Raw genomic sequence first — 25264 nt, forward strand, 5'->3', positions numbered from 1 at the left:
AGTTGAATTCTGAAGTTTACATACACTTAGGTTGGAGTCATTTAAAACTCGTTTTTCAACCACTCCACAAATTTCTTGTTACCAAACTATAGTTTTGACAAGTCGGTTAGGACATCTACTTTGTGCATGACACACATAATTTTTCCAACAATTGTTTACTGACAGATTATTTCACTTATAATTCACTGTATCACAATTCCAGTGGGTCAGAAGTTTACATACACTAAGTTGACTGTGCCTTTAAACAGCTTGGAAAATTCCAGAAAATGATGTCATGGCTTTAGAAGCTTCTGATAGGCTAATTGACATAATTTGAGTCAATTGAAGGTGTACCTGTGGATGTATTTCAAGGCCTACCCTCAAACTCAGTGCCTCTTTGCTTGACATCATGGGAAAATCTAAAGAAATCAGCCAAGACTTCAGAAAAAAAATTGTAGACCTTCACAAGTCTGGTTCATCCTTGGGAGCAATTTCCAAATGCCTGAAGGTACCACGTTCATCTGTACAAACAATAGTACGCAAGTATAAACACCATGAAACCACGCAGCCGTCATACCGCTCAGGAAGGAGACGCATTCTGTCTCCTAGAGATGAACGTACTTTGGTGCGAAAAGCGCAAATCAATCCCAGAACAACAGCAAAGGACCTTGTGAAGATGCAAAAGTATCTATATCCACAGTAAAAACTAGTCCTATATCGACATAACCTGAAAGGCCGCTCAGCAAGGAAGAAGCCACTGCTCCAAAACCGCCATAAAAAACCCAGACTACGGTTTGCAACTGCACATGTGGACAAAGATTGTACTTTTTGGAGAAATGTCCTCTGGTCTGATGAAACAAAAGAGAACTGTTTGGCCATAATGACCATCGTTATGTTTGGAAGAAAAAGGGGGATGCATGCCACCGAAGAACACCATCCCAACCGTGAAGCACAGGGGTGGCAGCATCATGTTGTGGGGGTGCTTTGCTGCAGGAGGGACTGGTGTACTTCACAAAATAGATGGCATCATGAGAAGGAAAATTATGTGGATATACTGAAGCAACATCTCAAGACATCAGTCAGGAAGTTAAAGCTTGGTCGTAAATGGGTCTTCCAAATGGACAATGACCCCAAGCATACTTCCGAAGTTGTGGCAAAGTGGCCTAAGGACAACAAAGTCAAGGTATTGGAGTGGCAATCACAAAGCCCTAACCTTAATCTCATAGAAAATTTGTGGGCAACACTGAAAAAGTGTGTGCGAGCAAGGAGGCCTACAAACCTGACTCAGTTACACCAGCTCTGTCAGGATGAATGGGCCAAAATTCACCCAACTTATCTTGGGAAGCTTGTGGAAGGCTACCCAAAACATTTGACCCAAGTTAAACAATTTAAAGGCCATGCTACCAAATACTAATTGAGTGTATGTAAACTTCTGACCCACTGGGAATGTGATGAAATAAATAAAAGCTGAAATAAATCGTTTTTTCTACTATTATTCTGACATTTCACATTCTTAAAATAAAGTGGTGATCCTAACTGACCTGAGACAGGGAATTTTTACTAGGATTAAATGTCAGGAATTGTGAAACTGAGTTTTAAATGTATTTGGCTAAGGTGTACGTAAACTTCCGACTTCAACGGTATCTGAAACCGATCCGAAACGTTTCCCTGTCATAGCTGGTCATAGAAAGACAACATCCTGTGCCTTTCTCTCCCTCTGTGTTTCTCTTCCTGCTGGTCTGTAGTAGCTGAATGGCAACCAGGCCAGATGTGCTGCTCTCTGATGAGCTGTGTGTCCGTGTGTGTTTCCGTGTGTGTGTGTGTTTGGTCTGAGAGCCCAGTAGCTCGTTAAGGCTATCAAGCAGCAGAGGAATGTTAGGGAGGAAGGATGACCTTAAAGGAAGAACATAGCAGGCTTCCAGGAGAGAGTTGTATAGAGCCAGTCTGTCTGTCTCCCTTCTCTCCGTCTGCCTGTCTGTACAGAGCAGGGATGGGCGACTAGTGGGTGGGGGGGGGAGGCTACAAAAAAATCTGAATTCATTATGAGGGGTCACAGTTGCTCGCCTGTCTGCATACCCACATCCGTATCCTCACATGCAGTCAGATCCGGGCCTAAGCTACATTTTGAAAGAAGACTTTCTCACAAATTTCCTGCAATTTTTACAATTTTTGTCATGGGGCAGAGATGAATGTTTGTAGTTTATAATGTATCTGATTGAGAGTGACTAACAAAATCAATGTGGGCCCCCCGGTCAGTAATAAGACCATGATTACTACACGTTTAGACAGATGGCTAATTTACCAACATAAAACATGTTAACTGACATGAAATAACAAGAGACAAACTGCTGATGCACAACCACATTCAAAATGACACCTGGTGTATCGTACTGTTCTAACTGTCATCACTCTAAATGACACCTGGTGTATTGTACTGTCATCATTCTAAATGACACCTGGTTTATCGTACTGTTCTAACTGTCATCACTCTAAATGACACCTGGTGTATTGTACTGTCATCACTCTAAATGACACCTGGTGTATTGTACTGTTCTAACTGTCATCATTCTAAATGACACCTGGTTTATTGTACTGTTCTAACTGTCATCACTCTAAATGACACCTGGTGTATCGTACTGTCATCATTCTAAATGACACCTGGTGTATTGTACTGTCATCATTCTAAATGACACCTGGTGTATTGTACTGTTCTAACTGTCATCACTCTAAATGACACCTGGTGTATTGTACTGTTCTAACTGTCATCACTCTAAATGACACCTGGTGTATTGTACTGTTCTAACTGTCATCACTCTAAATGACACCTGGTGTATTGTACTGTCATCATTCTAAATGACACCTGGTGTATTGTACTGTCATCATTCTAAATGACACCTGGTGTATTGTACTGTCATCATTCTAAATGACACCTGGTGTATCGTACTGTCATCATTCTAAATGACACCTGGTGTATTGTACTGTTATCATTCTAAATGACACCTGGTGTATTGTACTGTCATCATTCTAAATGACACCTGGTGTATTGTACTGTCATCATTCTAAATGACACCTGGTGTATCGTACTGTCATCATTCTAAATGACACCTGGTGTATCGTACTGTCATCATTCTAAATGACACCTGGTGTATTGTACTGTCATCATTCTAAATGACACCTGGTGTATTGTTCTGTCGTCATTCTAAATGACACCTGGTGTATTGTTCTGTAGAATGGACCCTGGACGAAGAGCCCTCCCCCCCACCACATACACACACACACACACCACTGTCTTCCGCGAGACCGACGACCTTTCACTCTAATTAGTCTGATCCTACGGCCTGGTGTGTGTGTGTGTGTGTGTGTGTGTGTGTGTGTGTGTGTGTGTGTGTGTGTGTGTGTGTGTGTGTGTGTGTGTGTGTGTGTGTGTGTGTGTGTGTGTGTGTGTGTGTGTGTGTGTGTGTGTGTGTGTGTGTGTAGCCATCGTCCCTTACCAACACGGTCTTCCCGTCACTAAGGAAGAGGGACTTGGTTGTCAGGGGTGTGTGTAGATGGATGTACTGTGTGAATGGGTCCACTGTGTCACAGCCTGGCTCTTCGATGGTGACAAGCAAGGAAGTCCACACGTTTGCAGTTAAGGAGTAACAAAGATATTTATTAAATAACTGGTAAAGTGGAAAACTAACCTGTGAAGTGTGAAAGTAAGGGTGTAATGGAGGTGCATGGATGAAGGTCAAATGGGTGTACGTGTTCGAATCATTTCTAATTTCTAATCAAAACACATCAACCAGATCACAAAATGGTGCTTGTAGATGCTTTTACCTCCTCGTTGATCCCAAACCCAGGTGCAACTTGTTACCTTAATGACCCAATCAGCTCCACCTGTCCCCAATCTGTAACGGAAATAACAAACACAGCGAAGGAGGTAGAGCGAGGGAGGGAGCGAGGGAGCGAGGGGGCGAGGGAGGGAGCGAGCGAGGGAGGGAGGGAGCGAGCGAGGGAGCGAGGGAGCGAGGGAGGGAGCGAGCGAGGGAGCGAGGGGGCGAGGGAGCGAGGGGGCGAGGGAGCGAGGGGGCGAGGGAGCGAGGGAGCGAGGGGGCGAGGGAGCGAGGGGGCGAGGGAGGGAGCGAGGGGGCGAGGGAGGGAGCGAGGGGGCGAGGGAGGGGGCGAGGGAGGGAGCGAGGGGGCGAGGGAGGGAGGGAGGGAGCGAGGGGGCGAGGGAGGGAGGGAGGGAGGGAGGGAGCGAGGGGGCGAGGGAGGGGGCGAGGGAGGGGGGGAGGGAGCGAGGGAGCGAGGGAGGGAGGGGGGGAGCGAGCGAGGGAGGGAGGGAGCGAGGGAGGGAGGGAGGGAGCGAGGGAGGGAGGGAGGGAGGGAGCGAGGGGGCGAGGGAGGGGGCGAGCGAGGGAGGGAGGGAGGGAGGGGGCGAGCGAGGGAGGGAGGGAGGGAGGGGGCGAGCGAGGGAGGGAGGGAGGGAGGGGGCGAGCGAGGGGGCGAGGGAGGGAGGGAGGGAGGGGGCGAGGGAGGGAGCGAGCGAGGGAGGGGGCGAGGGAGGGAGCGAGCGAGGGAGGGGGCGAGGGAGGGAGCGAGCGAGGGAGGGGGCGAGGGAGGGAGCGAGGGAGGGAGGGAGGGAGGGCCGAGGGGGCGAGGGAGGGAGCGAGGGAGGGAGGGGGGGAAGGGGCAGGGAGGGAGGGGCGAGGGAGCGAGGGAGGGGGGGAGGGGGCAGGGAGGGAGGGGCGAGGGAGGGAGGGAGGGAGGGGGCGAGGGAGGGAGGGAGCGAGGGAGGGAGGGGGCGAGGGAGGGAGGGAGGGAGGGAGGGAGGGGGGGAGCGAGGGAGGGAGGGAGGGGGGGAGGGAGGGAGGGAGGGGAGCTTAACAACAGACACGATCTTTCCTTTGTCCATGTGGTAAAGATCACTTGAGTGTTTTCTCTTTGCTGTTTTCTGAAGCAAAACTCTTCCTCCTCCACTTTAGTGGTCATCACAAGGTGGTATTATTGCTATGGCTTGGTCTCCTGTTCTCTGTAACAGCCCATAATAACACAGTTCTCCACATAAAGGCAGGCAGCAGTTCAAGTGCAATTTGTGTCTATTGGCTCCTTCCCTCGTCATAACGGTTGTCTTGGACTTGTCCCAGATGGCACCCTGTTCCCTACATACTGCACTACTTCCTACCAGAGGCCCTGGTCAATAGGGTGCCATTTGGGACACAGACTAAGTGTCTTGACTGGAGATCAAATGGTCAGAGCCGGGAATCCAAAGGCCCCCCCAGGCCAGCTGCTGTCTTTCTATAATGTCCCATCATTTCCTCTGACACAATAATTCTACCTCCACCCTGGGGCTGTGATACCTGCTGTCAATACGCACCATTATTCCCTCTACAACACACACAGCCTGCCCACAACAACAGGCCCTGATGCAGCCAGGCAGCAGCCACTAGCCAGCCCACAACAACAGGCCCTGATGCAGCCAGGCAGCAGCCACTAGCCAGCCCACAACAACAGGCCCTGATGCAGCCACTAGCCAGCCCACAACAACAGGCCCTGATGCAGCCACTAGCCAGCCCACAACAACAGGCCCTGATGCAGCCACTAGCCAACCCACAACAACAGGCCCTGATGCAGCCACTAGCCAGCCCACAACAACAGGCCCTGATGCAGCCAGGCAGCAGCCACTAGCCAGCCCACAACAACAGGCCCTGATGCAGCCACTAGCCAGCCCACAACAACAGGCCCTGATGCAGCCACTAGCCAGCCACTAGCCAGCCACTAGCCAGCCACTAGCCAGCCCACAACAACAGGCCCTGATGCAGCCACTAGCCAGCCCACAACAACAGGCCCTGATGCAGCCACTAGCCAGCCACTAGCCAGCCACTAGCCAGCCACTAGCCAGCCACTGGGGTAATGACAGATAATAACCATCAACCTGCCTCCACTTTGGTGCCACCATTACACCTGCACTGCCTGCCTGCAAAACCACTTTTATTGGTGTGTGTGTGTGCCAGGGTCAGTTTGTTTGTGTTAGGGTTCTTGACTGTCTAAACATGTGCCTTTTTTAAAAGTGTATTTGTGAGTCCTGACCCTTTGGTGTGTGTTGATGTTGCGTGTTTGTTGTTGTGGAGGCGTGTGTGTGTGTGTGTGTGTGTGTGTGTGTGTGTGTGTGTGGGTGTGTTGTTTTCTGGAGGCCGGTTGGTAACAGAGTAGCTCTTGAGGCATATTGATTTTGTAATGTCTCCCTGAATGCTCTTAGTCAAGGTTCAACAAAGTTTTCAGTGAGCTGATTTGTCCATGTCCAGGGCTGTTAACAGCAGAAGCATTAGCAGCCCTGCATCATCAAGCAGCACACTAATAATAGACTGGCCATCTACAAGATGGAGTGACTATTACTGTCATGTGAAGGACTACATTCCCACCTTTTTTTGTCTCGTCGATTTGTGTGTCTCACGTTTCCCCCCTTTTGACCCAGCTAGTGTCAGTGAAAATCACCCCACATATGTGGGGTTACGGTGTAGGGGGGGTTTTACGGTGTAGGAGGGGGGTGTTACGGTGTAGGAGGGGGGTGTTACGGTGTAGGGGGGGTGTTACGGTGTAGGGGGGGTGTTACGGTGTAGGGGGGGTGTTACGGTGTAGGGAGGGGGTTACGGTGTAGGGGGGTGTTACGGTGTAGGGGGGTTATGGTAAAAAAAATGTTTGCATCTGTAAAAGTTTGTTTGGGTTTTAGGTGACAAGCCAAATTTCTTCAGCCTTCTGAGGTTGAAGAGTCGCTGTTGCGCCTTCTTCACCACACTGTCTGTGTGGGTGGACCATTTCAGTTGTCTGGTTTGTACGCCCAGGAACTTAAAACTTTCCACCTTTTCCACTGTGGTCCCGTCGTTGTGGGTAGGGAGATCCTCCACGATCATCTCCTTTTGTTTTGTTGACGTTGAGTGAGAGGTTATTTTCCTGAGACCTCACTCCGAGTGCCCTCACCTCCTCTCTGTAGGCTCTCTCGTCGTTGTTGGTAATCAAGCACACTACTGTTGTGACCTCTCCATAGACACTTCCTCTATAGCTTCTGGGTCTTTCTGAACTCCGTCTGCTGTTTTCACTCCTCTAGTCTGGAGAGGAGAGGACGAGAGGTGAGGAGGGGTCCTGTGGGACAATGACCTTTCAATAGCCTGGGTCTTACAGCTCAGGAGCCCTTTCCCTCCTGTCCGCCCCTCCACACCGCTCTCCGCCCCTCCGCACCGCTCTCCGCCCCTCCACACCGCTCTCCGCCCCTCCGCACCGCTCTCCTCCCCTCCGCACCGCTCTCCGCACCGCTCTCCGCACCGCTCTCCTCCCCTCCGCACCGCTCTCCGCCCCTCCGCACCGCTCTCCGCACCGCTCTCCGCCCCTCCGCACCGCTCTCCGCCCCTCCGCACCGCTCTCCGCACCGCTCTCCGCCCCTCCGCACCGCTCTCCGCCCCTCCGCACCGCTCTCCGCACCGCTCTCCGCCCCTCCGCACCGCTCTCCGCCCCTCCGCACCGCTCTCCGCACCGCTCTCCGCACCGCTCTCCGCACCGCTCTCCGCACCGCTCTCCTCCCTCCGCACCGCTCTCCGCCCCTCCGCACCGCTCTCCGCACCGCTCTCCGCCCCTCCGCACCGCTCTCCGCACCGCTCTCCGCACCGCTCTCCGCCCCTCCGCACCGCTCTCCGCCCCTCCGCACCGCTCTCCGCACCGCTCTCCGCCCCTCCGCACCGCTCTCCGCCCCTCCGCACCGCTCTCCGCACCGCTCTCCGCCCCTCCGCACCGCTCTCCGCCCCTCCGCACCGCTCTCCGCACCGCTCTCCGCACCGCTCTCCGCCCCTCCGCACCGCTCTCCGCACCGCTCTCCGCACCGCTCTCCGCCCCTCCGCACCGCTCTCCGCACCGCTCTCCGCCCCTCCGCACCGCTCTCCGCCCCTCCGCACCGCTCTCCGCCCCTCCGCACCGCTCTCCTCCCCTCCGCACCGCTCTCCGCACCGCTCTCCTCCCCTCCGCACCGCTCTCCGCACCGCTCTCCGCCCCTCCGCACCGCTCTCCTCCCCTCCGCACCGCTCTCCTCCCCTCCGCACCGCTCTCCTCCCCTCCGCACCGCTCTCCGCCCCTCCGCACCGCTCTCCGCACCGCTCTCCGCCCCTCCGCACCGCTCTCCGCCCCTCCGCACCGCTCTCCGCCCCTCCGCACCGCTCTCCGCACCGCTCTCCGCCCCTCCGCACCGCTCTCCGCACCGCTCTCCGCCCCTCCGCACCGCTCTCCGCCCCTCCGCACCGCTCTCCGCCCCTCCGCACCGCTCTCCTCCCCTCCGCACCGCTCTCCGCACCGCTCTCCGCCCCGCTCTCCGCCCCTCCGCACCGCTCTCCGCCCCGCTCTCCGCCCCTCCGCACCGCTCTCCGCCCCTCCGCACCGCTCTCCGCCCCTCCGCACCGCTCTCCTCCCCTCCGCACCGCTCTCCTCCCCTCCGCACCGCTCTCCTCCCCTCCGCACCGCTCTCCTCCCCTCCGCACCGCTCTCCGCACCGCTCTCCGCCCCGCCGCTCTCCCCTCCGCACCGCTCTCCGCCCCTCCGCACCGCTCTCCCCTCCGCCCCTCCGCACCGCTCTCCCCTCCGCCCCTCCGCACCGCTCTCCGCCCCTCCGCACCGCTCTCCGCCCCTCCGCACCGCTCTCCGCCCCTCCGCACCGCTCTCCGCCCCTCCGCACCGCTCTCCGCCCCTCCGCACCGCTCTCCGCACCGCTCTCCGCCCCTCCGCACCGCTCTCCCCTCCGCACCGCTCTCCGCACCGCTCTCCGCCCCTCCGCACCGCTCTCCGCACCGCTCTCCGCCCCTCCGCACCGCTCTCCGCCCCTCCGCACCGCTCTCCGCCCCGCTCTCCTCCGCACCGCTCTCCGCCCCTCCGCACCGCTCTCCTCCCCTCCGCACCGCTCTCCTCCCCTCCGCACCGCTCTCCGCCCCTCCGCACCGCTCTCCGCCCCTCCGCACCGCTCTCCGCACCGCTCTCCGCCCCTCCGCACCGCTCTCCGCCCCTCCGCACCGCTCTCCGCACCGCTCTCCGCCCCTCCGCACCGCTCTCCGCACCGCTCTCCGCCCCTCCGCACCGCTCTCCGCCCTCCGCACCGCTCTCCGCACCGCTCTCCGCCCCTCCGCACCGCTCTCCGCCCCTCCGCACCGCTCTCCGCACCGCTCTCCGCACCGCTCTCCGCCCCTCCGCACCGCTCTCCGCACCGCTCTCCGCCCCTCCGCACCGCTCTCCGCCCCTCCGCACCGCTCTCCGCCCCTCCGCACCGCTCTCCGCCCCTCCGCACCGCTCTCCGCACCGCTCTCCGCCCCTCCGCACCGCTCTCCGCACCGCTCTCCGCCCCTCCGCACCGCTCTCCGCCCCTCCGCACCGCTCTCCGCACCGCTCTCCGCCCCGCCGCTCTCCCCTCCGCACCGCTCTCCGCCCCTCCGCACCGCTCTCCCCTCCGCCCCTCCGCACCGCTCTCCCCTCCGCCCCTCCGCACCGCTCTCCGCCCCTCCGCACCGCTCTCCGCCCCTCCGCACCGCTCTCCCCTCCGCCCCTCCGCACCGCTCTCCGCCCCTCCGCACCGCTCTCCGCCCCTCCGCACCGCTCTCCGCACCGCTCTCCGCCCCTCCGCACCGCTCTCCCCTCCGCACCGCTCTCCGCACCGCTCTCCGCCCCTCCGCACCGCTCTCCGCCCCTCCGCACCGCTCTCCGCCCCTCCGCACCGCTCTCCGCACCGCTCTCCGCCCCTCCGCACCGCTCTCCGCCCCGCTCTCCGCCCCTCCGCACCGCTCTCCGCCCCTCCGCACCGCTCTCCTCCCCTCCGCACCGCTCTCCTCCCCTCCGCACCGCTCTCCGCCCCTCCGCACCGCTCTCCGCACCGCTCTCCGCCCCTCCGCACCGCTCTCCGCCCCTCCGCACCGCTCTCCGCACCGCTCTCCGCCCCTCCGCACCGCTCTCCGCCCCTCCGCACCGCTCTCCGCACCGCTCTCCGCCCCTCCGCACCGCTCTCCGCACCGCTCTCCGCCCCTCCGCACCGCTCTCCGCCCCTCCGCACCGCTCTCCGCACCGCTCTCCGCCCCTCCGCACCGCTCTCCGCCGCCCCTCCGCACCGCTCTCCGCACCGCTCTCCGCCCCTCCGCACCGCTCTCCGCCCCTCCACACCGCTCTCCGCACCGCTCTCCGCCCCTCCGCACCGCTCTCTGTTCAAATGGTCAATATGATTGTATATTTCATTATGAGGGTTGGGGTCAAATCTATTTCAATTCTGTCCATTTTTCAGGAAGTAAACTGATATTCCAATTCCAATTTTACTCTTTGACAATGATCTACTATGGTAATGCCCTATAGCAGTCTTCCTCTCTATATTAGACTGCTCTCTTTATCCAGGGCTCCAGGCTGCAGGTCAGCCAGTCAGATGGGTGGGTTGCTATGCAGACTCTCCAGTCCACTGGCTCTGTATGTAGTCCAGGGGGAGAGTTTAATAGAAGTGATATGAAATGCTCCCTGCTCCTTCCGTGGCATTTCAGGCGCACTGGCTCTCTGATTCTGTGATTGAATTATCTGCTGTTATTCTGGTGACTGTCCTAGCTCCACTCTGCTCTCCCGTGTGTCTGTCCTCTCCTAGCTCCACTCTGCTCTCCCGTGTGTCTGTCCTCTCCTAGCTCCGCTCTGCTCTCCCGTGTGCCTGTCCTCTCCTAGCTCCGCTCTGTTCTCCCGTGTGCCTGTCCTCTCCTAGCTCCACTCTGCTCTCCCGTGTGCCTGTCCTCTCCTAGCTCCACTCTGCTCTCCCGTGTGTCTGTCCTCTCCTAGCTCCACTCTGCTCTCCCGTGTGTCTGTCCTCTCCTAGCTCCGCTCTGCTCTCCCGTGTGTCTGTCCTCTCCTAGCTCCACTCTGCTCTCCCGTGTGTCTGTCCTCTCCTAGCTCCACTCTGCTCTGTCGTGTGTCTGTCCTCTCCTAGCTCCGCTCTGCTCTCCCGTGTGTCTGTCCTCTCCTAGCTCCGCTCTGCTCTCCCGTGTGTCTGTCCTCTCCTAGCTCCGCTCTGCTCTCCCGTGTGTCTGTCCTCTCCTAGCTCCGCTCTGCTCTCCCGTGTGCCTGTCCTCTCCTAGCTCCGCTCTGCTCTCCCGTGTAACTGTCCTCTCCTAGCTCCGCTCTGCTCTCCCGTGTAACTGTCCTCTCCTAGCTCCACTCTGCTCTCCCGTGTAACTGTCCTCTCCTAGCTCCACTCTGCTCTCCCGTGTAACTGTCCTCTCCTAGCTCCGCTCTGCTCTCCCGTGTGTCTGTCCTCTCCTAGCTCCGCTCTGCTCTCCCGTGTGTCTGTCATCTCCTAGCTCCGCTCTGTTCTCCCGTGTGCCTGTCCTCTCCTAGCTCCGCTCTGCTCTCCCGTGTGCCTGTCCTCTCCTAGCTCCGCTCTGCTCTCCCGTGTGCCTGTCCTCTCCGCTCCCCTATCGCTCCAATGTGATTCAGGAATCAGGCCTGGTTCCTTTAAGATGGTTCTACCATCAGATACCAACCCCATTCCTCTCTCCATCCCATCCCCGTTCCTCTCTCCATCCCAACCCCCGTTCCTCTCTCCATCCCAACCCCGTTCCTCTCTCCATCCCAACCCCGTTCCTCTCTCCATCCCAACCCCGTTCCTCTCTCCATCCCAACCCCGTTCCTCTCTCCATCCCATCCCCGTTCCTCTCTCCATCCCAACCCCGTTCCTCTCTCCATCCCAACCCCGTTCCTCTCTCCATCCCAACCCCGTTCCTCTCTCATCCCAACCCCGTTCCTCTCTCCATCCCAACCCCGTTCCTCTCTCCATCCCAACCCCGTTCCTCTCTCCATCCCAACCCCGTTCCTCTCTCCATCCCAACCCCCGTTCCTCTCTCCATTCCATCCCCGTTCCTCTCTCCATCCCATCCCCGTTCCTCTCTCCATCCCATCCCCGTTCCTCTCTCCATCCCATCCCCGTTCCTCTCTCCATCCCAACCCCCGTTCCTCTCTCCATCCCATCCCCGTTCCTCTCTCCATCCCAAACCCCGTTCCTCTCTCCATCCCAACCCCATTCCTCTCTCCATCCCATCCCCGTTCCTCTCTCCATCCCAAACCCCGTTCTTCTCTCCATCCCAACCCCGTTCCTCTCTCCATCCCAACACGTCATAAGAGCATGTTTTTTTTCTATGTCCTAGAGTAGTGTGCAATAGGTGTGTGCGTGGATGGCGGGGCGATAGATATGATAGAAGGAATGGATGGAGGAGAGGGGTGGGTTTTCTGCTCCTCCTCATCTTCTAGAGTCCATCTGCAGCCTAGTTGTGTCCTGAGGGAGGTGGAGAGAGGGAGGTGGAGAGAGGGAGGGGGAGAGTGGAGGGAGGACAGGGGTAGATGGGGCTGGGGGAGAGGAGGGGGGTGGACAGGGGAAGATGGGGCTGGGGGAGAGGAGGGGGGTGGACAGGGGAAGATGGGGCTGGGGGAGAGGAGGGGGGTGGACAGGGGAAGATGGGGCTGGGAGAGGGAGTGAGGTGGACAGGGGAAGATGGGGCTGGGGGAGGGAGAGGGAGGGAGGTGGACAGGGGAAGCTGGGGCTGGGGGAGGGAGGTGGACAGGGGAAGATGGGGCTGGGGAGGGAGAGGGAGGGAGGTGGACAGGGGAAGATGGGGCTGCGGGAGGGAGGGAGGTGGACAGGGGAAGATGAGGCTGGGGGAGGGAGGGAGGTGGACAGGGGAAGATGGGGCTGGGGGAGGGAGGGAGGTGGACAGGGGAAGATGGGGCTGGGGGAGGGAGTGAGGTGGACAGGGGAAGATGGGGCTGGGGGAGGGAGAGGGAGGGAGGTGGACAGGGGAAGCTGGGGCTGGGGGAGGAGGTGGACAGGGGAAGATGGGGCTGGGGAGGGAGAGGGAGGGAGGTGGACAGGGGAAGATGGGGCTGGGGGAGGGAGGGAGGTGGACAGGGGAAGATGGGGCTGGGGGAGGGAGTGAGGTGGACAGGGGAAGATGGGGCTGGGGGAGGGAGAGGGAGGGAGGTGGACAGGGGAAGCTGGGGCTGGGGGAGGGAGGTGGACAGGGGAAGATGGGGCTGGGGAGGGAGAGGGAGGGAGGTGGACAGGGGAAGATGGGGCTGGGGGAGGGAGGTGGACAGGGGAAGATGGGGCTGGGGGAGGGAGGTGGACAGGGGAAGATGGGGCTGGGGGAGGGAGGGAGGTGGACAGGGGAAGATGGGGCTGGGGGAGGGAGGGAGGTGGACAGGGGAAGATGGGGCTGGGGGAGGGAGGGAGGTGGACAGGGGAAGATGGGGCTGGGGGAGGGTCCCTTTGTGTTGTGGTTTTAGTCGTTATCCTGTGGAGGGCAGCCTTCCTCCATCAAAACAACATCCTGGCTGGTAGAAATCTGTCATCATCAATGAGAGGTTGAAAGAGCTAATTCATTAAGCCACACTGATCAGAACCCATCACTACTGCTGCTGCAGGACACATTGAATTCTGAACATATCTTCATGTCTAAGGATATTTGTGCAACTTCTCTGGTGTGTGCGTGTGTGTGCGTGCGTGTGTGTGCGTGTGTGTGCGTGTGTGTGCGTGTGTGTGCGTGTGTGTGTGTGTGTCACAGGTGCAGGTAAAATGGCTCACCATCAGTCTGGACACTATAAAGGCTAATTACTGAACAGGGAAGCCGTGAACTGGGCTGGGGCTTCTCTCTCTCTCTCTCACACACACACACACACACACTGGCGTCTCACGGCTTGTTATGGAGTGTGACTCGGCGCCTGGAGAAGTAGACATCTGTCGAACAACTGAGCCGACACAGTCTGTGTCTTTGATTCGCAAACTGATGGCTCCAATCCCACACTGACTGATGGCTCCAATCCCACACTGACCAAACTGATGGCTCCAATCTCACACAGACCCAAACTGATAGCTCCAATCCCACACAGACCAAACTGATGGCTCCAATCCCACACAGACCCAACTGATGGCTCCAATCCCACACAGACCAAACTGATAGCTCCAATCCCACACAGACCAAACTGATGGCTCCAATCTCACACAGAGCAAACTGATGGCTCCAATCCCACACAGACCAAACTGATGGCTCCAATCTCACACAGAGCAAACTGATGGCTCCAATCCCACACAGACTGATGGCTCCAATCCCACACAGACCCAAACTGATGGCTCCAATCCCACACAGACCAAACTGATGGCTCCAATCCCACACAGACCAAACTGATGGCTCCAATCTCACACAGACCCAAACTGATGGCTCCAATCCCACACAGACCCAAACTGATGGCTCCAATCCCACACAGACCCAGCTGATGGCTCCTATCCCACACAGACCAAAACTGATGGCTCCAATCCCACACAGAGCAAACTGATAGCTCCAATCCCACACAGACTGATGGCTCCAATCCCACACAGACCCAAACTGATGGCTCCAATCCCACACAGACCCAAACTGATGGCTCCTATCCCACACAGACCCAAGCTGATGGCTCCAATCCCACACAGACCCAACCTGATGGCTCCAATCCCACACAGACCAAGCTGATAGCTCCAATCCCACACAGACTGATGGCTCCAATCCCACACAGACCCAAACTGATGGCTCCTATCCCACACAGACCCAAGCTGATGGCTCCAATCCCACACAGACCCAAACTGATAGCTCCAATCTCACACAGACCAAACTGATGGCTCCAATCTCACACAGACCAAACTGATGGCTCCAATCCCTCACAGACCAAGGAGCTGGACTGTACCTATCCTCACGCCGTTGCACTTTTCTCTGCTGGTGTGTGTGTGTTAGTCTCTTCTCTCTGATAAATGTCTGTCAGACAGGGGCCTGGTTATAACTTGTAATAATGACTTATAACACACACCATGTTGACTTCTCTTTAAAATCAACACTATTACTATAATTATAGATTTTGCTTTTCATTCAAAAATAGTTTAGGAGTACTGGTCATCCACCATGTATATCACAATCATACTATGTGCTATTGTTCAAATCCCATAACAAACCACGGTGTAATTGTTTGTTCAAGTCCCATAACAAACCACTGTGTAACTGTTTGTTCAAGTCCCATAACAAACCATGGTGTAATTGTTTGTTCAAGTCCCATAACAAACCACTGTGTAACTGTTTGTTCAAGTCCCATAACAAACCACTGTGTAATTGTTTGTTCAAATCCCAAAAGCAAACCACTGTGTAACTGTTTGTTCAAGTCCCATAACAAACCACGGTGTAATTGTTTGTTCAAGTCCCATAACAAACCACGGTGTAATTGTTTGTTCAAGTCCCATAACAAACCACTGTGTAATTGTTTGTTCAAGTCCCATAACAAACCACGGTGTAATTGTTTGTTCAAGTCCCATAACAAACCACTGTCGCCTTTGGTATATTGTGCGTTCTGGTTTTGTAATTTTTCACTGAGATGCTGGTGTAAAGTAGTTAGTTTTGTGTCCTCTCATGTCCTGAAGCCGATAGAGGAGGTTCAGCCTGAAAACGCTGTTAGGCCTCCCTCATCCTTTCTCCTCTACGCCTGACCTTGTTCTGCTCTGTGATCACTGAGACACACAGAGCAGTGCCCATTGAAGCTGTTTGACTGCCATTGAGCACAGTGACAATGCTGACCCTCAGTGTGCTAATTGTTAGAGATAGACCTTACTCTATTGTCTGAGTCCCTCCCTCCCTCCCTCCCTCCCTCCCTCCCTCCCTCCCTCCCTCCCTCCCTCCCGGACAGAGCAGATGCAGGATAGGGGGGGAGGGGTTAGGGAGCTTGGGGACCTGACAGCAGCTTCTCTTTCTCGCTCTTCTCTCTCTCTCCCCTTCCTCTCTCTTTCAAACCTCTCTCTTTCAATCCTCTCTCTCTCTCCTCTCCCGCTTTCTTTCAATCCTCTCTCTCTTCTCTCTCCCCTTCCTCTCTCTTTCAATCCTCTTTCTCTCTCCTCTCCTGCTTTCTTTCAATCCTCTCCCTCTTCTCTCTCCCCTTCCTCTCTCTTGCTCTCCTCTCTCGTTTTTCTCTCTCTCTCGCCTTCTCTCGTTCTCTCTCCCCCTCTCCTCTTGGAAGAAAGAAAACTCATGTTCTGAGGGCCTAGTCCAGTCATTGTAGACCTTGTTTGTTTCTATGTAAACATCCTTTCCTTTGCAGAGAGTGTGTAGTGCAGGGGCCTTTCAAATCGAATTACAATTGAATAAGGATGAGCATGTTTGTAAGTGAGACTTGCTGTGGTTAGAAAACAGAATGAGATTCTGTGAAAAAAGCTTGGGGACATTGGAGGTGAACTATACCATGTTAACACAGTGACTAAACCTGTATCTAAAGCTTTGCTCCTGAATCCAGACACAGTGAAATGGAAGGGAAACACGGTGATTTGAGATTGATGGACTGTCATTCAGAGTTTACATATACAGTGAACTCCTAAAAGTATTGGGACACAGTAACACATTGTGTTGTTGTTTTGGCTCTATACACCAAGACTTTGGGTTTGAAATTAAATGATGACTATGAGGTTAAAGGTCAGACTGTCAGATTTAATTTGAGGGTATTTTCATCCATATCAGGTGACCCGTTTAGAAATTACACCACTTGTTGTACATAGTCTCACCGTTTTAGGGGACTAAAAGTATAGGGCCAAATTCACTTTAGTGTATTAAATTAGTAAAAAAGTATTTTGTTCTATATTCATAGCACACATTTATTACATCAAGTTTGTGACTCTACAAATTTGTTGGATGCTTTTGCAGTTTGTTTTGGTTGTGTTTCAGATTATTTTGTGTCCAATAGAAATGAATGGTAAATAATCATTTTGGAGTCACTTTTATTGTAAAGAATATAATGTTTCTAAACACTTCAACATTAATGTGGACGATACCATGATTACATATAATCCTGAATGAATCGTGAATAACAATGAGTGAAAGTTAAATGCACAAATATCATACTCCCAAGACATGCTAACCTCTTCTTATTGTAATGGTGAGATGTTAGCATGTCTTGGTGGTATGCTAACCTCTTCTTATTGTAATGGTGAGACGTTAGCATGTCTTGGTGGTATGCTAACCTCTTCTTATTGTAATGGTGAGACGTTAGCATGTCTTGGTGGTATGCTAACCTCTTCTTATTGTAATGGTGAGACGTTAGCATGTCTTGGTGGTATGCTAACCTCTTCTTATTGTAATGGTGAGATGTTAGCATGTCTTGGTGGTATGCTAACCTCTTCTTATTGTAATGGTGAGATGTTAGCATGTCTTGGTGGTATGCTAACCTCTTCTTATTGTAATGGTGAGATGTTAGCATGTCTTGGTGGTATGCTAACCTCTTCTTATTGTAATGGTGAGATGTTAGCATGTCTTGGTGGTATGCTAACCTCTTCTTATTGTAATGGTGAGATGTTAGCATGTCTTGGTGGTATGCTAACCTCTTCTTATTGTAATGGTGAGATGTTAGCATGTCTTGGTGGTATGCTAACCTCTTCTTATTGTAATGGTGAGATGTTAGCATGTCTTGGTGGTATGCTAACCTCTTCTTATTGTAATGGTCAGATGTTAGCATGTCTTGGTGGTATGCTAACCTCTTCTTATTGTAATGGTGAGACGTTAGCATGTCTTGGTGGCTATGATATTTGTACGTCTGTTACATTCTCACTCATCATTATTCACGATTCATACAGGATTCTCCGTCTTTGTTGTTTCCCAGGGTAACCTGCAGAAGTATTCCAACAACAGTCTGGTGGTGCAGGCCATGAAAACCAATCTGACAGACCCTGACATGCATGTCCTGTTCTTCGACGTGGAGTCGGTGATCATCCAGCTGCTGACTGAGGAGGCCCAGCGGCCCAACCCCACCCTGGTCTCCCCAGAGACCCTCCAGAAGGCCCAGGGAGCAGCCGACAAGGGAGGGTCCTTCCTCGCCAACAAGATCTTCAAACAGGTGAAGGAAGGGATGGTCCTGCTGGGTTGGGACTGGGATGGCTACCTATATATTGCACTTCTTTTGGCTCTGGCTAAATGGGGACGAGGGTGCCATGCTGGCTAAATGGGGACGAGGGTGCCATGCTGGCTAAATGGGGACGAGGGTGCCATGCTGGCTAAATGGGGACGAGGGTGCCATGCTGGCTAAATGGGGACGAGGGTGCCATGCTGGCTAAATGGGGACGAGGGTGCCATGCTGGCTAAATGGGGACGAGGGTGCCATGCTGGCTAAATGGGGACGAGGGTGCCATGCTGGCTAAATGGGGACGAGGGTGCCATGCTGGCTCTGGCTAAATGGGGACGAGGGTGCCATGCTGGCTAAATGGGGACGAGGGTTCCATGCTGGCTAAATGGGGACGAGGGTGCCATGCTGGCTAAATGGGGACGAGGCTGCCATGCTGGCTAAATGGGGACGAGGGTGCCATGCTGGCTAAATGGGTACGAGGGTTCCATGCTGGCTCTGGCTAAATGGGGACGAGGGTGCCATGCTGGCTAAATGGGGACGAGGGTTCCATGCTGGCTAAATGGGGACGAGGGTTCCATGCTGGCTAAATGGGGACGAGGGTGCCATGCTGGCTAAATGGGTACGAGGGTGCCATGCTGGCTCTGGCTAAATGGGGACGAGGGTGCCATGCTGGCTAAATGGGGACGAGGGTTCCATGCTGGCTAAATGGGGACGAGGGTTCCATGCTGGCTAAATGGGTATGAGGGTGCCATGCTGGCTCTGGCTAAATGGGGACGAGGGTGCCATGCTGGCTCTGGCTAAATGGGGACGAGGGTGCCATCCTGGCTAAATGGGTACGAGGGTGCCATGCTGGCTCTGGCTAAATGGGGACGAGGGTGCCATGCTGGCTCTGGCTAAATGGGGACGAGGGTGCCATGCTGGCTAAATGGGGACGAGGGTTCCATGCTGGCTAAATGGGGACGAGGGTGCCATGCTGGCTAAATGGGGACGAGGGTGCCATGCTGGCTAAATGGGGACGAGGGTTCCATGCTGGCTCTGGCTAAATGGGGACGAGGGTTCCATGCTGGCTCTGGCTAAATGGGGACGAGGGTGCCATGCTGGCTAAATGGGTACGAGGGTGCCATGCTGGCTCTGGCTAAATGGGGACGAGGGTGCCATGCTGGCTCTGGCTAAATGGGGACGAGGGTGCCATGCTGGCTAAATGGGGACGAGGGTTCCATGCTGGCTAAATGGGGACGAGGGTGCCATGCTGGCTAAATGGGGACGAGGGTGCCATGCTGGCTAAATGGGGACGAGGGTTCCATGCTGGCTCTGGCTAAATGGGGACGAGGGTTCCATGCTGGCTCTGGCTAAATGGGGACGAGGGTGCCATGCTGGCTCTGGCTAAATGGGGACGAGGGTGCCATGCTGGCTAAATGGGTACGAGGGTTCCATGCTGGCTCTGGCTAAATGGGTACGAGGGTGCCATGCTGGCTCTGGCTAAATGGGGACGAGGGTGCCATGCTGGCTAAATGGGGACGAGGGTTCCATGCTGGCTAAATGGGGACGAGGGTTCCATGCTGGCTAAATGGGGACGAGGGTGCCATGCTGGCTCTGGCTAAATGGGGACGAGGGTGCCATGCTGGCTCTGGCTAAATGGGTACGAGGGTGCCATGCTGGCTCTGGCTAAATGGGGACGAGGGTGCCATGCTGGCTAAATGGGGACGAGGGTTCCATGCTGGCTAAATGGGGACGAGGGTTCCATGCTGGCTAAATGGGGACGAGGGTGCCATGCTGGCTCTGGCTAAATGGGGACGAGGGTGCCATGCTGGCTCTGGCTAAATGGGGACGAGGGTGCCATGCTGGCTAAATGGGGACGAGGGTGCCATGCTGGCTAAATGGGGACGAGGGTGCCATGCTGGCTAAATGGGGACGAGGGTGCCATGCTGGCTAAATGGGGACGAGGGTGCCATGCTGGCTAAATGGGGACGAGGGTGCCATGCTGGCTAAATGGGGACGAGGGTGCCATGCTGGCTAAATGGGGACGAGGGTGCCATGCTGGCTAAATGGGGACGAGGGTGCCATGCTGGCTAAATGGGGACGAGGGTGCCATGCTGGCTAAATGGGTACGAGGGTGCCATGCTGGCTCTGGCTAAATGGGGACGAGGGTGCCATGCTGGCTAAATGGGGACGAGGCTGCCATGCTGGCTAAATGGGGACGAGGGTGCCATGCTGGCTAAATGGGTACGAGGGTTCCATGCTGGCTCTGGCTAAATGGGGACGAGGGTGCCATGCTGGCTAAATGGGGACGAGGGTTCCATGCTGGCTAAATGGGGACGAGGGTTCCATGCTGGCTAAATGGGGACGAGGGTGCCATGCTGGCTAAATGGGTACGAGGGTGCCATGCTGGCTAAATGGGTACGAGGGTGCCATGCTGGCTCTGGCTAAATGGGGACGAGGGTGCCATGCTGGCTAAATGGGGACGAGGGTTCCATGCTGGCTAAATGGGGACGAGGGTTCCATGCTGGCTAAATGGGGACGAGGGTGCCATCCTGGCTAAATGGGTACGAGGGTGCCATGCTGGCTCTGGCTAAATGGGGACGAGGGTGCCATGCTGGCTAAATGGGGACGAGGGTTCCATGCTGGCTAAATGGGGACGAGGGTTCCATGCTGGCTAAATGGGGACGAGGGTTCCATGCTGGCTAAATGGGGACGAGGGTGCCATGCTGGCTCTGGCTAAATGGGGACGAGGGTGCCATGCTGGCTCTGGCTAAATGGGGACGAGGGTGCCATGCTGGCTAAATGGGGACGAGGGTGCCATGCTGGCTAAATGGGGACGAGGGTTCCATGCTGGCTAAATGGGGACGAGGGTGCCATGCTGGCTAAATGGGGACGAGGGTGCCATCCTGGCTAAATGGGTACGAGGGTGCCATGCTGGCTCTGGCTAAATGGGGACGAGGGTGCCATGCTGGCTAAATGGGGACGAGGGTGCCATGCTGGCTCTGGCTAAATGGGGACGAGGGTGCCATGCTGGCTAAATGGGGACGAGGGTGCCAATAGGGTGCCTCCTTATTACAGATATTATTCACATTATTCACAACAAAAGTTATTGTTAGACTGATACAATTATTTTACCTTTTGTACCTTTTATTATGAGAATCTGACTGTATAACATTTCCTTGGACAATAATCCAATTGAAATACTTCTCATAAAAACTGAGCACAATAAGCCCCACCATGATTATTTCTGTAGTTTTTAATTACTGACTGGCGGCCATTTTGTCATGTCCAACAGGTGAAGGAGACAATGAAGGAGACCATTAAGGAGCACCTCCTGGATGAAGACGAGGAGGAGGAGGAGGAGATGAGGAGACGTGAGGAGAAGTCTAAGTCTCTGTCTCTGTTGGAGTATAACCTGACGATGGACACGGCCAAACTGTTCATGTCCTGTCTCCACGCCTGGGGCCTCAACGGACCACTGGACGAGGTGTGTCTGAGCAGACTGGGCATGCTCAAACCCCACTGCCCCATCTCCTTCGGTCTCATATCCCGTGGAGGTCACATGTCTCTCATGCTGCCCACCTTCAAGGTAAGATATACATTTTTACTATTTAAGGATTTTCAGAATATATAATATAAATATTAGCTGGTTAAGGGTTTTTAGCATCAATATGTAACTCTTCTGTACTAATTAGGAGTCCCTGCTGCGTCAGATGGCCCTGTCCACGGGCAGGAAGTTGTCCCTGTCAGAGATGGTGGGTAAAGGGACGTACGGAGTGTCCCGGGCCGTGACCACCCAGCACCTGCTCTCTGTCATCTCATTGGCTAACACCCTGATGGGCATGACCAATGCCACCTTTGTGGGAGAACACATGAAGAAGGCACCCGTCAGGTACGCAGTATTGTCACATGGGCACCGAGACCTGGCTCAGGGGTGATATTTCATTAAAGGGGCAATCAGCAGTTGAAACGATAACAGTAATAGCAGCCTCCACCGCCCCTGTTTCGGTAAACAGCTGAGGGATGAGGCAGGAGAAATGTAACCACTCTCTCCAATTCATAGACAGAGCTATGGATACAAGCACTGACCAGCCATAATATCACAATGATAGTTTGAACCATGTTTTGAGGTTTTCTTTGTTTACCAGCATTGGAGTAAAACAAGTTTATTTGGGTTCTGATGGACTGTGAGCTCATGAGGGATTTATAAGTTCTATTCTTCAAGAATCAATGGGTTCATATCATTCATTTAGAAGTCCAAAAATATATGTACCAATGGCTGATTGCCCCTTTAAAAGATGTACACACACACACACACACACACACACACACACACACAGGCATAGACTCGTAAGACTTACCGCATCACCGATTCTACTACAGCAGAACAAATTTAAAAAGTATACTGTGTAACACATTACAGATTCCACCAACAAGATAATACCAAACAACACAGCACAGTAGAACCCTGCTCAATGTGTATGTAGGTAGAACCCTGCTCAATGTGTATGTAGGTAGAACCCTGCTCAATGTGTATGTAGGTAGAACCCTGCTCAACGTGTATGTATCTAGGTAGAACCCTGCTCGACGTGTATGAATGTCGGTAGAACCCTGCTCGACGTGTATGAATGTCGGTAGAACCCTGCTCGACGTGTATGTATGTAGGTAGAACCCTGCTCGACGTGTATGTATGTAGGTAGAACCCTGCTCGACGTGTATGTATGTATGTAGGTAGAACCCTGCTCGACTTGTATGTATGTATGTAGGTAGAACCCTGCTCGACTTGTATGTATGTATGTATGTATGTATGTAGGTAGAACCCTGCTCGACGTGTATGTATGTAGGTAGAACCCTGCTCGACGTGTATGTAGGTAGGTAGAAAGAACCCTGCTCGACGTGTATGTAGGTAGGTAGAAAGAACCCTGCTCGACGTGTATGTAGGTAGGTAGAAAGAACCCTGCTCGACGTGTATGTAGGTAGGTAGAAAGAACCCTGCTCGACGTGTATGTAGGTAGGTAGAAAGAACCCTGCTCGACGTGTATGTAGGTAGGTAGAAAGAACCCTGCTCGACGTGTATGTAGGTAGGTAGAAAGAACCCTGCTCAATGTGTATGTATCTAGGTAGAACCCTGCTCGACGTGTATGTATGTAGGTAGAACCCTGCTCGACGTGTATGTAGGTAGAACCCTGCTCGACGTGTATGTATGTGGGTAGAACCCTGCTCGACGTGTATGTAGGTAGGTAGAACCCTGCTCGACGTGTATGTAGGTAGGTAGTGTCATGACGTTGGCCTGTGGGTAAGGTTTATGACCCCCCCCCCCCCCATAAATACCTTTCTCCCTTCCCCTCGCTGACCCTACTGAAGGACTTGAATAGCCTGTGTTAAATATACATCAATGGGGAAAAGGAACCATATTTTGGTAATAAAACCAGTTGGAAATATGCTTGGGAACGTAATGAGTATGGATGTCAGTTCGGTTGTCATCTGAGACATTATGACTGATGACAGGATGACATAAACTGTACCTGAGAAAGTATACACCCTCTAGTTATCAGAGTAACATGGAATTGTTATGCAATTGAAATGTTTGATATTGAAATTGTTTGTTAGGAGATTAAATGTAATTTTAGCTTCCAAATGAGAGAATTGGGTTTTCATAAGGAAAGTGCCCTGCTTGATCAGTGGCCCACCCCTGTGAAGAGGGGTTATAAACGATGAAACACATCCTTCCCCCTCTCCACTATATAAGCCTTTGACGAAAAGGTAACCACGTTGTTCCAGTACGTGAGGTCTGCAGCCTCTACGTTAGAAGGACACACATGTCAAGTACAGAACTAAGCCAACCTCGGCGTGAGCTTTGGTGGCGAATGGTATGAACTTTGAGCTTATTCACTACAAAAGTGATACTTCCTAGCCGTTGAGTTAGCAGCGGCCGCTGTAGACGGGGGCTAGGAAAGGACGGACGACGGATCCAGTCTAACAGACGGACGAAGATACCACCACGTATCCAATTTACCACCAGAGACATTCTTCCGAGGACAGGAAGATCTGTTGGCCAACACGGCCAGCATCTACGATCAATATACCGAAGCGCAGCTCAGAGTAAATATTTATTGCATTTTCCTTTTCCAAATGGGCGGTAATTTAGTAATGCACAAGATACTGTATTTACGATAGCATAGCTGCCGTTTCTTCGTTCCTAAATCTTCCCGCTCTTTCATTCAAGCCCAACCCCCTTTCCTTTGTGTAACCAGCTTTCATACAGGTTCCGTCCACCAGGACGTTTTCTGTATGACATCATTGGTATTCTGTGTATATGTAATTCTGTGTGATTAGTTTAGGTATTTAGTAAATAAATAATTAAACCCAATTTGGTATTGCTGATTCAACTTGTTAGCCAGGGTTCGTGAAGATAGCCAAGAATTTACAACTTTCATTATGAGACTGAAAATAAGATAAGGGTTAATATTGACTGCTACCGATCGATGTAAAGTATTACTAAGTATTTTAAGAGTTTATTCGGAAGATAACGGCTCTATAAACGTTCTTCCGTGGTGCCCCGACTTTCTAGTTAATTACATTTACATGATTAGCTTAATCAGGTAATATTAAATGGAGAAAGAATTTTATAGGTTAGCATGTCATATCACTTAATCCGGCATAGCCAAAGACACGACAGTAGGTAGAACCCTGCTCGACGTGTATGTAGGTAGGTAGAACCCTGCGCGATGTGTATGTATGTAGGTTTCCAATATTAAGAAGGATGTTGTGTAGCTTTGAATGGTGGGTAGATCCTCAGTCTTAGCCCTGTGATTACCTGTCCCCAGTCTATAGCACCCCCAGGCCCCATGTCCTCTGTGGGCCCCTGGCCCTGTGATTACCTGTCCCCAGTCTGTAGTACCCCCAGGCCCCATGTCCTCTGTGGGCCCCTGGCCCTGCGATTACCTGTCCCCAGTCTGTACTACCTCCATGTCCTCTGTGGGCCCCTGGCCTGGTGTGGCATTGCTGAAACTGGGGATGATTGCCTGGTTTGTATTGAGCTGTTGTTCAGCCTCAGTTTGCTATTTGTACAGTGAACCGTGAGCAGAGACAGGGGCAGAGATGGTCTGATTGTTAGAGCTTCCTCCTCTTGGTCTCGTAGGGAAGCTGAATGATTTAACAACATGCTGTTGCTGAAATGCCAGAAAGATGATGACAATTTCATGAAGTCTGTTGACGGCAGGCCCAGTGCCCCTTGATGTGTTTGTATTATTTTCTTACATAAAACAGGGGGAGCAGGTGAACGGACAGACCTCTTCTCATCTTGTCTTCTAGCCATACAGATGCTCCAAGCCAGTCCTCTTCTCATCTTGTCTTCTAGCCATACAGATGCTCCAAGCCAGTCCTCTTC

General features: G+C 53.9%; 1 protein-coding gene across 2 annotated transcripts in view; it reads left to right on the forward strand.

Moving 5' to 3' along the window:
* wdr7 (WD repeat domain 7) overlaps window positions 1-25264 on the forward strand; it is a 403835-nt gene that overhangs the window by 89202 nt on the left and 289369 nt on the right. For both annotated transcript variants that reach the window (XM_045693965.2, XM_082956906.1), the window contains exons 15-17: window positions 17656-17889; window positions 21170-21463; window positions 21570-21766. In XM_045693965.2, coding sequence (XP_045549921.1) covers window positions 17656-17889; window positions 21170-21463; window positions 21570-21766 — 725 coding nt within the window. The remainder of the gene's footprint in view (window positions 1-17655; window positions 17890-21169; window positions 21464-21569; window positions 21767-25264) is intronic.

The sequence above is a fragment of the Salmo salar genome, chromosome 01, assembly GCF_965601325.2.
Source record: "Salmo salar chromosome 01, fSalSal1, whole genome shotgun sequence".
Taxonomy (NCBI): Eukaryota; Metazoa; Chordata; class Actinopteri; order Salmoniformes; family Salmonidae; genus Salmo; species Salmo salar.